We start from the raw sequence: 13827 nt of genomic DNA, 5'->3' as shown, positions 1-13827 counted from the left end.
TAACAGTAATTCATTACATTTGTATTCATAATATGTTCCAATGTTTAATGCCAAAAACACAATCAAATCGTTAATTATTTGTATGAAAACTAATCGTCCCGACACTTTATTATAGCAGAGTGTCCACCCTGAGACGGGGAGGTCGGGGTTCGATCCCCGGCCGGGTCATACCAAAGACTCTAAAAATGGGACCCAGTGCCTCCCTGCTTGACACTCAGCATCAAGGGTTGGATTGAGGGTAAAGTCCCTGCGACATACAGTACTAGCGTCATGTCCAGGGGGTGTACATGTACATCAAGCTGCCTCACGCTACAGAAACAGGACATAGGCTCCTGCCCTATGGGCCCCATGGCTACAGAAACAGGAGATAGGCTCCTGCCCCTATGGGCCTCATGGCTACAGAAACAGGAGATAGGCTCCTGCCCTATGGGCCCCATGGCTACAGAAACAGGAGATAGGCTCCTGTCCTATATGGGCCCCATGGCTACAGAAACAGGACATAGGCTCCTGCCCTATGGGCCTCATGGCTACAGAAACAGGACATAGGCTCCTGCCCTATGGGCCTCATGGCTACAGAAACAGGACATAGGCTCCTGCCCTATGGGCCCCATGGCTACAGAAACAGGAGATAGGCTCCTGTCCTATATGGGCCCCATGGCTACAGAAACAGGACATAGGCTCCTGCCCTATGGGCCTCATGGCTACAGAAACAGGACATAGGCTCCTGCCCTATGGGCCCCATGGCTACAGAAACAGGAGATAGGCTCCTGCCCTATGGGCCTCATGGCTACAGAAACAGGACATAGGCTCCTGCCCCTATGGGCCTCATGGCTACAGAAACAGGACATAGGCTCCTGCCCTATGGGCCCCATGGCTACAGAAACAGGACATAGGCTCCTGCCCTATGGGCCTCATGGCTACAGAAACAGGACATAGGCTCCTGCCCTATGGGCCTCATGGCTACAGAAACAGGACATAGGCTCCTGCCCTATGGGCCTCATGGCTACAGAAACAGGACATAGGCTCCTGCCCTATGGGCCCCATGGCTACAGAAACAGGACATAGGCTCCTGCCCTATGGGCCTCATGGCTACAGAAACAGGACATAGGCTCCTGCCCTATGGGCCCCATGGCTACAGAAACAGGACATAGGCTCCTGCCCTATGGGCCCCATGGCTACAGAAACAGGAGATAGGCTCCTGCCCTATGGGCCTCATGGCTACAGAAACAGGACATAGGCTCCTGCCCTATGGGCCCCATGGCTACAGAAACAGGACATAGGCTCCTGCCCTATGGGCCTCATGGCTACAGAAACAGGACATAGGCTCCTGCCCTATGGGCCTCATGGCTACAGAAACAGGACATAGGCTCCTGCCCTATGGGCCTCATGGCTACAGAAACAGGACATAGGCTCCTGCCCTATGGGCCCCATGGCTACAGAAACAGGACATAGGCTCCTGCCCTATGGGCCTCATGGCTACAGAAACAGGACATAGGCTCCTGCCCTATGGGCCCCATGGCTACAGAAACAGGACATAGGCTCCTGCCCTATGGGCCCCATGGCTACAGAAACAGGAGATAGGCTCCTGCCCTATGGGCCTCATGGCTACAGAAACAGGACATAGGCTCCTGCCCTATGGGCCCCATGGCTACAGAAACAGGACATAGGCTCCTGCCCTATGGGCCCCATGGCTACAGAAACAGGACATAGGCTCCTGCCCGGGTTGCAACTCGGAGGGTGCCGAGTCGGCTCACCCGAACTTCACAGCATTCGACACGGCAACTCGCTCGCTTCAGCTTGCTCGGTTGTGACTCTCGTGACTCAAGTTCGTTTGAGTCTCTGGTCTCACGGTCTAGTAGCGGAGCACTCGCTAACCTGACGTCACTCACTGGTGAAAGTATTGGGAAAAAGACACATGGCGTCCACGGGCCATGAATCCCTACGTACTGCAAAGAATATGAACTACCCTTTTCCCCTTCAGCTGCTTGCGAAATAGCCTTGTGTGGCTACACGTATCTGCCATTGCAAAAACAATTGCCCAATGAAGATTAGGTTTGGGATTGCTCAGTTGTGGGAGGATTCCGTCTGGAACCAGGCTATAACCAACCAGGGCCCAGTATGCAAATATGGGGCGGGCTTGTCACCTGTTGACGTACATTGAAAGAGCGGGCTCTGATTGGTTGTAGATCTATCCAGTAGTCAGTTTGAATCTGTACGTATGTACCCTCCCCTTGGAAAAAACATCCCAACACTGAGAAGGACGAGACTAATATCCACGCAGTGATAGTCAAGACATCAACCCCCCCCCCCCGCCCCCCAAACAAAGAAAAGGTGAAAAAGGCTAAATCCAAAAACAAACATTAGACGTTATATTCTGATCACTGATCACACGGTCACCTGTTGTCCAGCAGATGGTCAGAGTAGAGACCGAACTCCGTCACTCCCTCTCTGCACAGCTGGGCGCCCAGCGACGCCTCCAGCACGCCTCCCAGCACGCACCCCGCCGTCCTCCACAACGCCTGGACGGGAGAGCAAGAGCACACACACATCCAGTTAAGCTCTCCCGTTTTCCACGACCCACCTGGTAGTTCAGAATAGGCCTGTCACAATTATCCCATAGGGCTGTATGGGCTGTATTTTGCGTGTCTTAAGTACCAGGTCTTATTGCCTAACTTGAGTAAACTAAAGACCTGGAGGCGTGATCAATGCCATTTGGCTATTCTGAGTGGCCAAAGAGCATTGATCACGCCTCCAGGTCTTTAGTTTACTCAAGTTAGGGAATAAGACCTGGTACTTAAGACACGCAAAATACAGCCCATAGTCTCCTAATCGCAATTCTTTGAGATAATGGCAATTATTTTTGCATAATCATTTCCATGTTGAAAATCTTAGGCTAGTGATTAGCCTAACCCTATCCCTACTTAGTGACTGGTTAAGCTTGATTTTAATGTTCGCCGTCAGACCAACTGTACATCGGAACAATGAGCCGTCGAACTGATTATAAATTGAACTGAATATATTTCCATTTCTACGTAGAGGTGATGCTGTCGATGAAATACCTGTTTGCCCTCGATTGTGTTGAAGTCCAGAAGCTGCAGTTCACAGTCTTCCTCTAGGGGGCGCAGGAGACCACACAGTTCGCCGTTCACTCTGCTCACCAGCGCTCCTTTCACCCTGCAGGCCAGAGGTGTAATAACTACTGTTAGAACCACTATAGAACCTACTATAATAAAAATGATTTTCACAATGAGCTGTATGCTGCAAGCACATACACTGTGTCGCAGGTTCAGCATGTGCTCTGTACCCGTGAAGATCGCACCTTATAAGGCATTCTGGGCGGGAACCCCTTTTGGCATTGTGAAAAATAGCAGATCTACAAGCTCATAGCTCAGAGCTTGTAGATCTGCTATTTTCAGAGATCAGTTCTCACCGTGCGCTCTGCGCCACGAGGAGGGGCGTGGTCACACCAGCTTGGCCTTTTACCGTCCTGCCATCGGCCAATCGGATGCTGAGGGGCCTCTCGGTGGCTCCGCCTCTGGTCTTGCCGGCCTGCTGTTTCTCCCTGAGAGACTCGAAGAGCCGCAGGCGGTCAGAAACCTGCAACTGGAGAGAGGAGAGACATATTGAAGACACCTGCAACTGGAGAGGAAAGGAGACATATTGAAGACACCTGCAACTGGAGAGAGGAGAGGAGACATATTGAAGACACCTGCAACTGGAGAGGAGAGACATATTGGACAGGAGTGGAGGATTGAGAGAGAGCTGTCAAAAATAGCATCCTGATTTGGGCCAAGTCATTATATTAAAACAAAAACAAAAGATTGGAAATAATTGTGACACCTGCAACTGGAGAGAGGAGAGGAGAGATATTGGACGGGAGTGGAGGATTGAGACCTAACCTCCCACAGGGCAGCACACCTAAACCTAACCCATGTCTAACCAATGACTAGTCTAAAGTTACTAAGTAGGCACCCCGTCAAAATAGCATCCTGATTCAAGTCATTATAGTAAAACAAAAAAATAAATAAACACACACATCGTTAATCAACTAAACATTAACCTCATATGTCCACAAATATCTACAGGCTCAGAACTCGAGCTTGCCTTGTACTGCGTCTTCTGTGTGACACTGTAGTTAGTCAATCAAGTATAGGGCAGTTGTTTTCAACCCTCTTCATTTCAAGGCCCATTAATTAATTATTCTGCATTTGAGCCACGGACGGACCACCATTTGATGACATTTAGCCCATTTGGTTTCATGTCACGCTCTGTCAAGAGTTAAAGATCTATAAAGGTCCATTTGGTTACCAACTCTACATCATTTACCGTCTGGGGACCACCTGGAACCGCCTCAAGGACCACTGGTTGAAAACCATTGCAGTAGGGCGTTAATGTATGAAAAAACACAAAAATGTAAAAAATATGGCGATAAGAGGTTACTGTCCGGAAGCAACGATATACAAAACTAGAGAGAGAAAGTTGCTAGGAGGGGACGGAGGGTCTGTGTGTCTCCATCAATGACCATCTGTGGACACTTTACATCCCATAATGTATGTCTGTCTCCGTTTACAACCCCAATGTTATGCACGCACGCAGTCGAAGACGCATGCACACACACACACACACACAGCCTAAAAGCCTGTCCTCATGCAAACATAATCCACTGTCTCTCTCTCTCACTCACACACTGACACACACACACACCCTCTCACAATAAGTGCTACCAACTCACATTATCTCTCTCTCTCACACACACTCCCTCTCTCACAAATAATACTGCTACCGTCTCACATTATCCACTTTCTATGTGTCTCTCTCTCTCACAGACACACGCACGCACACACCTAAATGCAAATATCTGTGCTAATTAAGCACTAACATTATACACTCTCTCTCTCTCTCTCTCTCTCACACACACACACACACACACACACACACACACACACACACACACACACACACACACACACACACACAGTAGGCCTACTTTACTACGGTAAAAAACACACGTCACACATTCACAGGTCACAGCCAACAGTAAGCAATAGAAACACGTCTAACTGTATCATCACAACAGCAGCTCGCTGGCTCTGATGAAAAAGCCAGCATATGCATGTGATGAGTCACCTGGCTGTAGGCTCTGTGCACGCGCAGCGTCCCGTGCGCTTTACAGGTGAACAGAACGGTCACGAGCGTCCTAGCGGGACCGTTAGCCATGGCGACCATCCTACAGCGTCAATAATAAGAGCATAACATCATCATCATCATATCAGTTATGAGATGTCTCCTTCACTGTCTGCGACGCGCCATGACACCGGAACCATCTGACACAGTGACTCTCACGTGACCCCGACGCTGCTGACGCTCATTGGTCGGACCACAGCGGGAAAGGGGGGCGGGACTCGACGCCCTGCGTGCGCGTTCTGGGAGGCGTGCGCGTGCACATAGACACAGACAGGAGATCGTCTGCATGGATGGATGGATGGTGGCTGCGCATGATTAAAGGACCACTTCACCACTTTTGAACCCATCTTCATATAATAGGTCCTCACTAATGATCATGATAAAATGGCACCATTTGTTTCTACTCAGTCTGTGTCTCATAGGAGGGCTGTGGGCAGTTCAGAAACCCATCCACCAGTGACATTATCATTAGGCTTTTTTTAACGAGAAAAATTGTATTATCGTGAGAACAATGGCTTTTATTTTCAACGATTGCAACTTTTCAGGAATAAAAAGCCTGCAGTTTCTATTAGCTTGGAATACCCTTTGATGATGTCACTGGTGGACGGGTTTCTGAACTGCGCCTCAGAGACACAGACTGACTAGAAGGAGAAAAAAAAGTGCTATTTTATCACGAACATTAAGTGACGACCGATTATATGAAGATAGGTTGAAAAGTGGTGAAGTGGTCCTTAAAATTGCAGTGGTTCTCAAACTTATTCATGTCAAGGACCCCCAAATTAACCCATTCTGACCGGGCACCCATTTTGGTGTCGGCATCATGTTATGCTTTAGCTATTGAAAAATAGCAGATCTACAAGCTCATATCGCGCCACCGAGTGGCGCGATACGAGCTTGTAGGTCTGCTATTTTTGAAAAATCGAAGAACGACTGACATTTTTTAGAATCTGATCTCAGGTCAGAATGGGTCGATCAGACCAGTGTGTGTCCGGCGGAAACCTCGTATGAATCTGATCTCAGGTCAGAATGGGTTAAAATGCATTTCCGTAGACCCTTTCTGAAAAGGGTTTTTGTGCCAGGGACAAGATTTGTCACCTTGTCACCCAGGAAGCTCTGACTTCATGGGGAATGTTATATTTTTGTCACATCCTGGTCCAATTTTCCAATATTTGATGAACTGAAGTATAGGCAAAATAGGAGGCCACGGCTAAACTAAAAGGTAATAAATAAACAAATTAATAACAACTCTTACTCTATTCCAGGGAAGACTGCACTGCTGAGGTTATAGGCTATATGGAAATGTTTTAAAACTATTAAAAGTAAAGTATTGCTCCCAGACGACTATACTTCAATTCATCATACTGGAATATATACCTATTGGATTAGATACGTGACAAAAACAAAACACCTCCATGAATTCATGCGTTGTAAATTATAGAAATTGTAATTTGGGGAATTAATTTATGCCTTTAAAGGGATAGTTCAGATTCTTTTTTAATTTAAACTATAAAATACTTGCCATTAATATAGTGGTGGGAGTTCTGCTCATGGTTTTGGTGAAATATTAAATAGTTCCGGTCATTTTGTGTGGGGCACAGGCCACAGGGGGTCACACAGTAAAAGTAAATTAATCCACAAAACTAACGTCATTTGTATTGTTGACCTATTTCTAAAATATTAGTGCAACTTTCATTCATTTTTTTTACCCCTCTATCACACAGAACTGTGTTTTTTGTGTCCATATCACTACTACGTGTGGAAAAAAATTGTTCCATGTGATAGAGGGGTCAAAGTTGAACGAAAGATGTGCTAATATTTTAGAAATAGGTCAACAATACAAATTACGTTAGTTTTGTGGATTATTTTACGTTTACTGCGTGGCCCCAGTGAACCCCCCAAAATGACTGGAACTACTTAATATTGACCAAAACCAGAGCAGAACTCCCACCATGTGACTCGGGCAATCAATTAATACAGTTGCAACAACTATATTAATGTATTTCATGCAGCTTAAGTTAAAAAAAAATCTCTCTTTAAAGTAAACTGATGTTGATGCTAAATTACATTAACCCCCCCCCCCCCCCCCCCCTGGAATTCCCTCAAGGACCGCTCGGTCTCGGAACCCATTTTGAGAACCATTGCAATAAATAATAGCCTATTAGGTACAACTATGTGTGTTTAACAGTGGTGGAAGAAACTATATCAATGTAGAAATATGTGTTACTCTGTGGTCAAAGTTATGAATTCAACATCTTCGTTGAGTAACAAAAGTATGATGCAGAATATCCAATTTCACAATTCTTAAAAAGAAGGGGAAAAAAATATGTATGGGGGCTTAAAGGGGCCTTCCACTCATTTTAAACATCTTTATACCTTAGAGCAGTTGTGTGGATTTTATTTTTTAAGTCCCCCCCCCCCCCCCCCCCATTCTGTGTTTTCTAGAACTGGAGGTCTGAAAAATTATTTAATTAATTCAATGAATGATGTTTTTTCATACCTTCAGTTCTAGGAAACAGAATGGGGGGGGACGGGACATTTTTATTATTTCCACACAACAGCTCTAATGTATATTAATTGCATAGTAAAATGTTGAAAATTAGTGGAATGCCCCTTTAAGTATTAAGTAATGTATGTTTTATAGCCCATTATTAGCCTAAGTATCTCAATCTAGCTGCAACTAAAGCTGCCAATTACAGTGGAGTATATTTGCCTATGATCATAATTATAGGCTAGTATAAGTAGGCTAGAGACAATGTATCAAAATAAGTAAATACACTAAAGTAAAATAAAACTTGTAGTAGCCGTTTCAGTAAATGTACTTAAATGCACTCTCTCCCCACTGTATTCATTTAGGACTATACTTTGTCGCAGGACGGTGTCGGCGACATCGCCCATAACGACATTGCATAGGACAAATTTAAACTCTAAAACAACGCCATTACCCATAAGTCCCTGTTTTAAACAACTGGAGTGGCTTCCGTTTTGACTATACTTTCATGACAGTAGATTGTTCGCAAAATCTAAAAGAAAAAGTCCAAATGTATGATCCACATCATCCACACCAGATATTTACTAGGCCTACCGTTTAAGTCTATCGTTCGTTTGTAGCCTAGTTGTAACTGGAAGAAAAATGGAGCCAGTCGGAGCATAATCATTTCCTGCCGTTCTAAAAATTAAACATTACAAGGTCGGTTGTCAGTTGTCGGCTGACATCTTTACGCATGTTGTTTGGGCCAGTGGTTCTCAAAGTGGCGTCCGGGGACCTTATCAGCCTTATGGGTATGTAACACTGAGTGTACAAATCCATTTGTAAACTCTGAAATAGTTACATTAATTCATTCATTTAATTATCGATTTTTTACAATATAAATTGGGGTCGCAGAGATAGAAATGCCATTAAATGGGGGTCCATAGACTAGAATGCATGCCATGATGCCAATTAATTAAACTGGTGGTCCTTGAATTTACACGGGTTAAGAATCACTGCAGTGCAGAGCCATATAAAAATCTTCTCTTATGGGGGTCGCTGGCATCTCTTTTCAAATGGGGGTCCGCGGGCTGATAAATGAGTCAATTAATGTGTGGGTCCTTGAAAAGACGTTTGGGAACCACTTGAATAAGTAGGTGATGTCATGACGGTGAATTTAGGGCGAACAGACCATCCATTTCAGTTATCACACCTGAAGTACCACTAAATGACCACCGAGGGGAGCTGCTGCTCCTTAAGAGGGGGCACGGGGCCGTTAAAATGTCTACCAGTGTTGAAATAACGAGCAGCACCGTCCACGCACGATCAACTTGAAAAAAAAGTAGACGTTGATCTAAAAATGTTATCAAATTGGTTCATAAAGCGAACCAGCCAACTGTAATGCTAAAAGAGACAATTATTCATCAAGGACTTTGATAACAAACAGTACGCCAATAAGCCCGTCACCAGTTCATGATATAGGCCTATTCAATCATATTGATATGAGTCGATAATGTAAGAGTTTAGTGGAAATGTATACATTTCCATATTTTCCCGAAAATGTATGCCTTCTGTTATGTCAAAATGTTCATCTATAATGACATTCCCAAAATAGGTATGGCAGATTTTGAAATGTTTTAAGTCTGTCTGTGGTTTTCACACGATTTTGTAATAACAATGATAATAATTAGGCCTATAATAATTGATTGATAATCAATCTTTAATACTTTTCATTGGTTAAACGCACCAGGGAAAAGCAGACCTATTAAACGGGATGTAAATTATATCGTGTTAAAAAGGTCAATATTCTGATCTAGTTAAGTCTGTCTCTAAACAGAAAATACAGGTTCAGGTCAGGATGGCAATTTGAGCTCACACTCGCAGGATAAACAAATGCAAGTGATGGTACAAAATAAAATAAAATGGAAAAATTTGGACCTGGAGCACAATTAAAAACTGAAGCTCATAATTTATTTGTGGAGTTATCTCTCTTGATTGGATTAATCGGATTTGAATATAGGGATTTAACTTTTTAACAAAAAAATATCACTTAGTTTGTGACTGATATATATTGAATATATTTAAATATTTATTCCATTGCCTAAATATAAGGCTTTTAAAGATATAGGCCTACATATTTGGTGTTATATTAGTTGTAGAGTAGGCCCGTTTATTTTTATTTAATGAAAACCCAACTGTAGTGTACGTGTGTGTGCGCTTAACTCAACATAACTTTTAGACTACAAGATTCAACTGCATTATCAACATATATGATGAACACATATTAGCCATCTTCCGTTGTTACCCTAACCCTAATATTACTGGGGTTACCGGTAGTTGTTTTTCTCACATATTACACAATTCTAAGCAGACCTTTGAAATACACAAGTTACCGTTTGCATTTGTGCGGCTGTTTCACACCTGCTGAATGTAGTGTAGTGTGTACAACTGTCAATATCAGTGGTTCTCAACAACGATTGATAGTTAGGAAACCAAATGGACCCTTGTGGGGTCTGGGGGGGGGGGGTCGCAGAGGTCAAAATGGTATCAAATTCGGGTGGTCTATTGCATATAAAACTGTCGGTCCTTAAAATGGTTCAGTTATAGCCATTCAAAGAGTCATTATGGGGGTCCCTGGCATATCTTTTCAATTTTCTTTGTTGTCAATTTAGGGGTCCTTACAGATTGAGAACCACTGGTACTGTGCTGTGCTGTAGGCCTATGTCCTGTGTATAATGTGGTTGGTTGAACAGGTAGCGTCCATCTTGTTTACCAGTGACCAGAATGTATGTATATAGGCCTACTGATATGACAATATTTCAACTTCAACATGTCTCATATTGAACAACGGCATGATAGAAAATGTGTTTGTTAAACAAAAAACAAATAAAAAAAGGGGCTGAGGCAATTAACCTTCTCATAATGCCATAGTGTCAATATTGTTGTGTGTTAGGGTATAATAATATGTCACTGTACATTTATACATACAGTCCTCCGCATTTAAGCCAATATATTAGGAGCAGTGGATGTCATGAATACCAATTCTAAATATTAATATAGCACCCAGGAAGCAGTCACGGCATGGGCCGAAAGGAAAGGTACCATGTTTACCCAGGGTAACTGGACTAAGCTCAAGAACTTGTTTACAGCCAGGCCCTGCTCATAGAACATTTCATGGTAGGGGTTCAATGCCTTAAAAGTGTCAGTCTCAGGGAGACAGGGCAGCCCAGGCAACCTTTGACTTCCAAACAGCCTCTTTCAGATATATCAGTCTCATATAAATGTCCAGGTTTCAAACAATGTTCCTATACGTGATTGAAAACTGTCTTAAGTTAAAAAAAAAAATGGGTCAAAATGTTATCAATTTAGCACCCCGGTTGGGTAGAAAATACCACTCTGCCAAAACATAAAACAGTGCAACTATAAACATTGGAGTGTCGCTGTGTCTTACAGGATGGAAGACAATATGTTAAACCGCTCAGAAATTAATAGTTTTAGAACTTGTCCGTATACGGAAGTGTCCTGTGATAAAGCAGTTCTAGAGCCGGACCGACATGTCAGCCATCTTTACATCTGTAGCCGCAATAATGCAGCTGTGTCATCCCAATTCTTAAAGATTCACCACTTTTCAACCTATCTTCATATAATAGGTCCTCACTAATAATCATGATAAAATGGCACGATTTCTTTCTACTCGGTCTGCGTCTCATAGGAGGGCTGTGGGCAGTTTAGAAACCGTCTTCCAGTGACATCATCATTAGGCAGATTTATTTTTAAACAATATTTCTTTACAGAAATGTTTAGATTTTCATTATCGTGAGAACGATGGCTTCCATTCCATTGCATTGCAACTTTTCAGGACTAGAAAGCCTGCAGTTTCTATTAGCTTGTATTCCCCATGGATGATGTCACTGGAAGACGGTTTCTGAACTGCCCACAGCCCTCCTGAGACAGACCGTGTAGAAACGTTTTTTCATGATTATTAGTGAGGACCTATTATATGAAGATAGGTTGAAAAGTGATGAAGTGGTCCTTTAACCACATTCAATTACAGTAGGAGTGAAATATTCTACAAGCCCAATGTGTTGCGATAGATTCTGAGCTTATAGACCATTTTATAGTTACAAATAATAATAGGCGGCTCATGTTGCGCAATAACAAACAAAATATATAACATCAGTGGTGGTTTAGAACTTCCCAAAATAGGGATCGTAATAAATAAAAAATGCGGCATCGGTCAGGCTCTAAGCAGATTGCTGTGGTTTGTCCAAAACAAAACAAAACAAAACCAAAAACAGACATACTCTACATGAGGTAAAGCGTGTCAGTGTGTGTGTGTGTGTGTGTGTGCAATGTGCATATTTAGATAAACACTTGTAATCTAAGTAATAAGTGTGATATTAAAGCCGACTGCATGATGTGCTGACCTAACAGGGAGGAAAACAGTCACACCTGAAAGGATTGGACACTCAAACACCAGTGATGTATCATCATTGATGAAGAACAGCAGTAGTAGCAATAATAATGCAACTAATCAAGAACAATTTACACACAGCTTGCTCACTTCTTCAGCAAACGTCAAACTAAGAAGTTTTCAAAAAACAAAAACAAAAAAAAAAACAAGGAAAGGAAAGAAGAAAAAAACACTCCCTCGAGCTGAAGAATACAAATCTATGTTGCGGTTATTTACATAAGTCAACATGTTAGCTGAATGAACATACGAAACCTTTATGCAGATTTGTTTTTTTTTAACTGTTCCACGGTTTTGAATGAACACACAATGTCATTTCTTTTACACATCAGCAAAAATAAATGAGAAATCACTTCGATCTTCTTGGGTTTCGCTCGGCTTTCGTCTCCACTCATAAACCTTACACATAAAGTCTGTCTGCGGACACTTTCACGCCAAATGATGTCACTTTGTTGCAACAGCAGTAAATGCAGAGGGAAGATTGCTTCACGTGGTGTTGTCGAACCAAACACCAGAACCCGTGGGTTCTGCAGAACACAGCTGGTTGGTCTCTCACTATGGAGATGAGACGGTACCTTACACTTACACCCCCAACTACCTCACAGCTAAGACGGTTTGTGTTACGATAGTGTCCCAAAAATTGTCAATTTCTTTTTTTATCATTACGTTTTTGCTATGAGCGCTCTGAAGATAACTCAATTTCAACCGAAAGAAACGGGAGATGTTGAACCATTATAGCTGTGGGGGTAGTGAAGTCGGTATCGCGTCATTAAAAGCAGGGCCTGTGTTCAGAACTTCCTTGCGGTTTCATTGACACTCCATTGCAAGGCGTTAAAAAGGTACTGTACATGTTACTGTACATGTGTACTGAGACAACTATCACACAGGCCTGAGGGAGAACTTTCAACGTTAACTTGGGGGGTACGTTCAACGTTAACTCCCTTAACGTTGAACATACAAGTCCCCAGGGTGTCATCAGCTGGCTGGAGATCTCCAATCGCCCGTTTAGGCGTTTACACGACAATAGGAACACCTTCATGTGTTTGAGGAGCGGAAACATGGAAGAATAATCAGTAATTCTACTAAATCGAACCCCCCCCCCCCCCTCCCCTCCCCTCCCCCCCACAATCGAAATAACAAGAAAGAAAATAACTCTCGATGAGTGGAAAAAAAATAACTGCTTCACAATCTGATCTGCATTCAGTTGAAAAGGTGACCCCCCCCCCCCCCCCCCCCCACGGTTCAATTCAAACTGACCATTTTATTCATAGCAGTAAAGCCTAGCGCAGTTCAAAGGTCAAACTGACCCCCCCCCCTTAAATTACCAAGAATAACTTTATATGGTTTTATATATACACACACACACACACACACATCCCCACCACACATCATGTCATACACACATATACATGTGCAGCCTAGGCAACACTCCCATGCACACTTGTAAATGGACACACACACGCGCACACACGCACACACACTAGTAATCGGAATCTAGCAGTGTGGTTTCCAGCGGTGACTTGATCGACTCCTTCAGTCTAGATTAAAAAGCTTAAAGGAATTAAGGAAAGCACACAGGAGAGAACAGGCTTGAAGAAGAAAGCGTGGGAGACATTATTTACAATATGATACACTCAATCGTCCACTTGTATGACGACCCCACCCCACCCCACCCAGACCCCCCTAATCCCCACTCCACTCTCTC

At 43.4% G+C, this 13827-nt stretch overlaps 1 protein-coding gene across 1 annotated transcript in view; it reads right to left on the bottom strand.

The window, feature by feature from the left end:
* tars2 (threonyl-tRNA synthetase 2, mitochondrial) overlaps nucleotides 1-5303 on the bottom strand; it is a 61790-nt gene extending 56487 nt beyond the window's left edge. Inside the window, exons 1-4 of the mRNA XM_083761125.1 lie at nucleotides 5128-5303; nucleotides 3431-3603; nucleotides 3060-3174; nucleotides 2398-2519 (exon numbers count right to left, since the gene is read on the bottom strand). Of these exons, the coding sequence (XP_083617251.1) occupies nucleotides 2398-2519; nucleotides 3060-3174; nucleotides 3431-3603; nucleotides 5128-5226 (509 nt within the window). The 5' untranslated portion in view covers nucleotides 5227-5303. The remainder of the gene's footprint in view (nucleotides 1-2397; nucleotides 2520-3059; nucleotides 3175-3430; nucleotides 3604-5127) is intronic.
* Between the last annotated feature and the right edge of the window lie 8524 nt (nucleotides 5304-13827).

Source organism: Protomyctophum parallelum (genome assembly GCF_964188405.1).
Source record: "Protomyctophum parallelum genome assembly, chromosome: 3".
NCBI classification, from domain to species: domain Eukaryota; kingdom Metazoa; phylum Chordata; class Actinopteri; order Myctophiformes; family Myctophidae; genus Protomyctophum; species Protomyctophum parallelum.
Note: the sequence above shows the minus strand (reverse complement) of the source record. Positions and strands in the feature narration are given on the sequence as shown.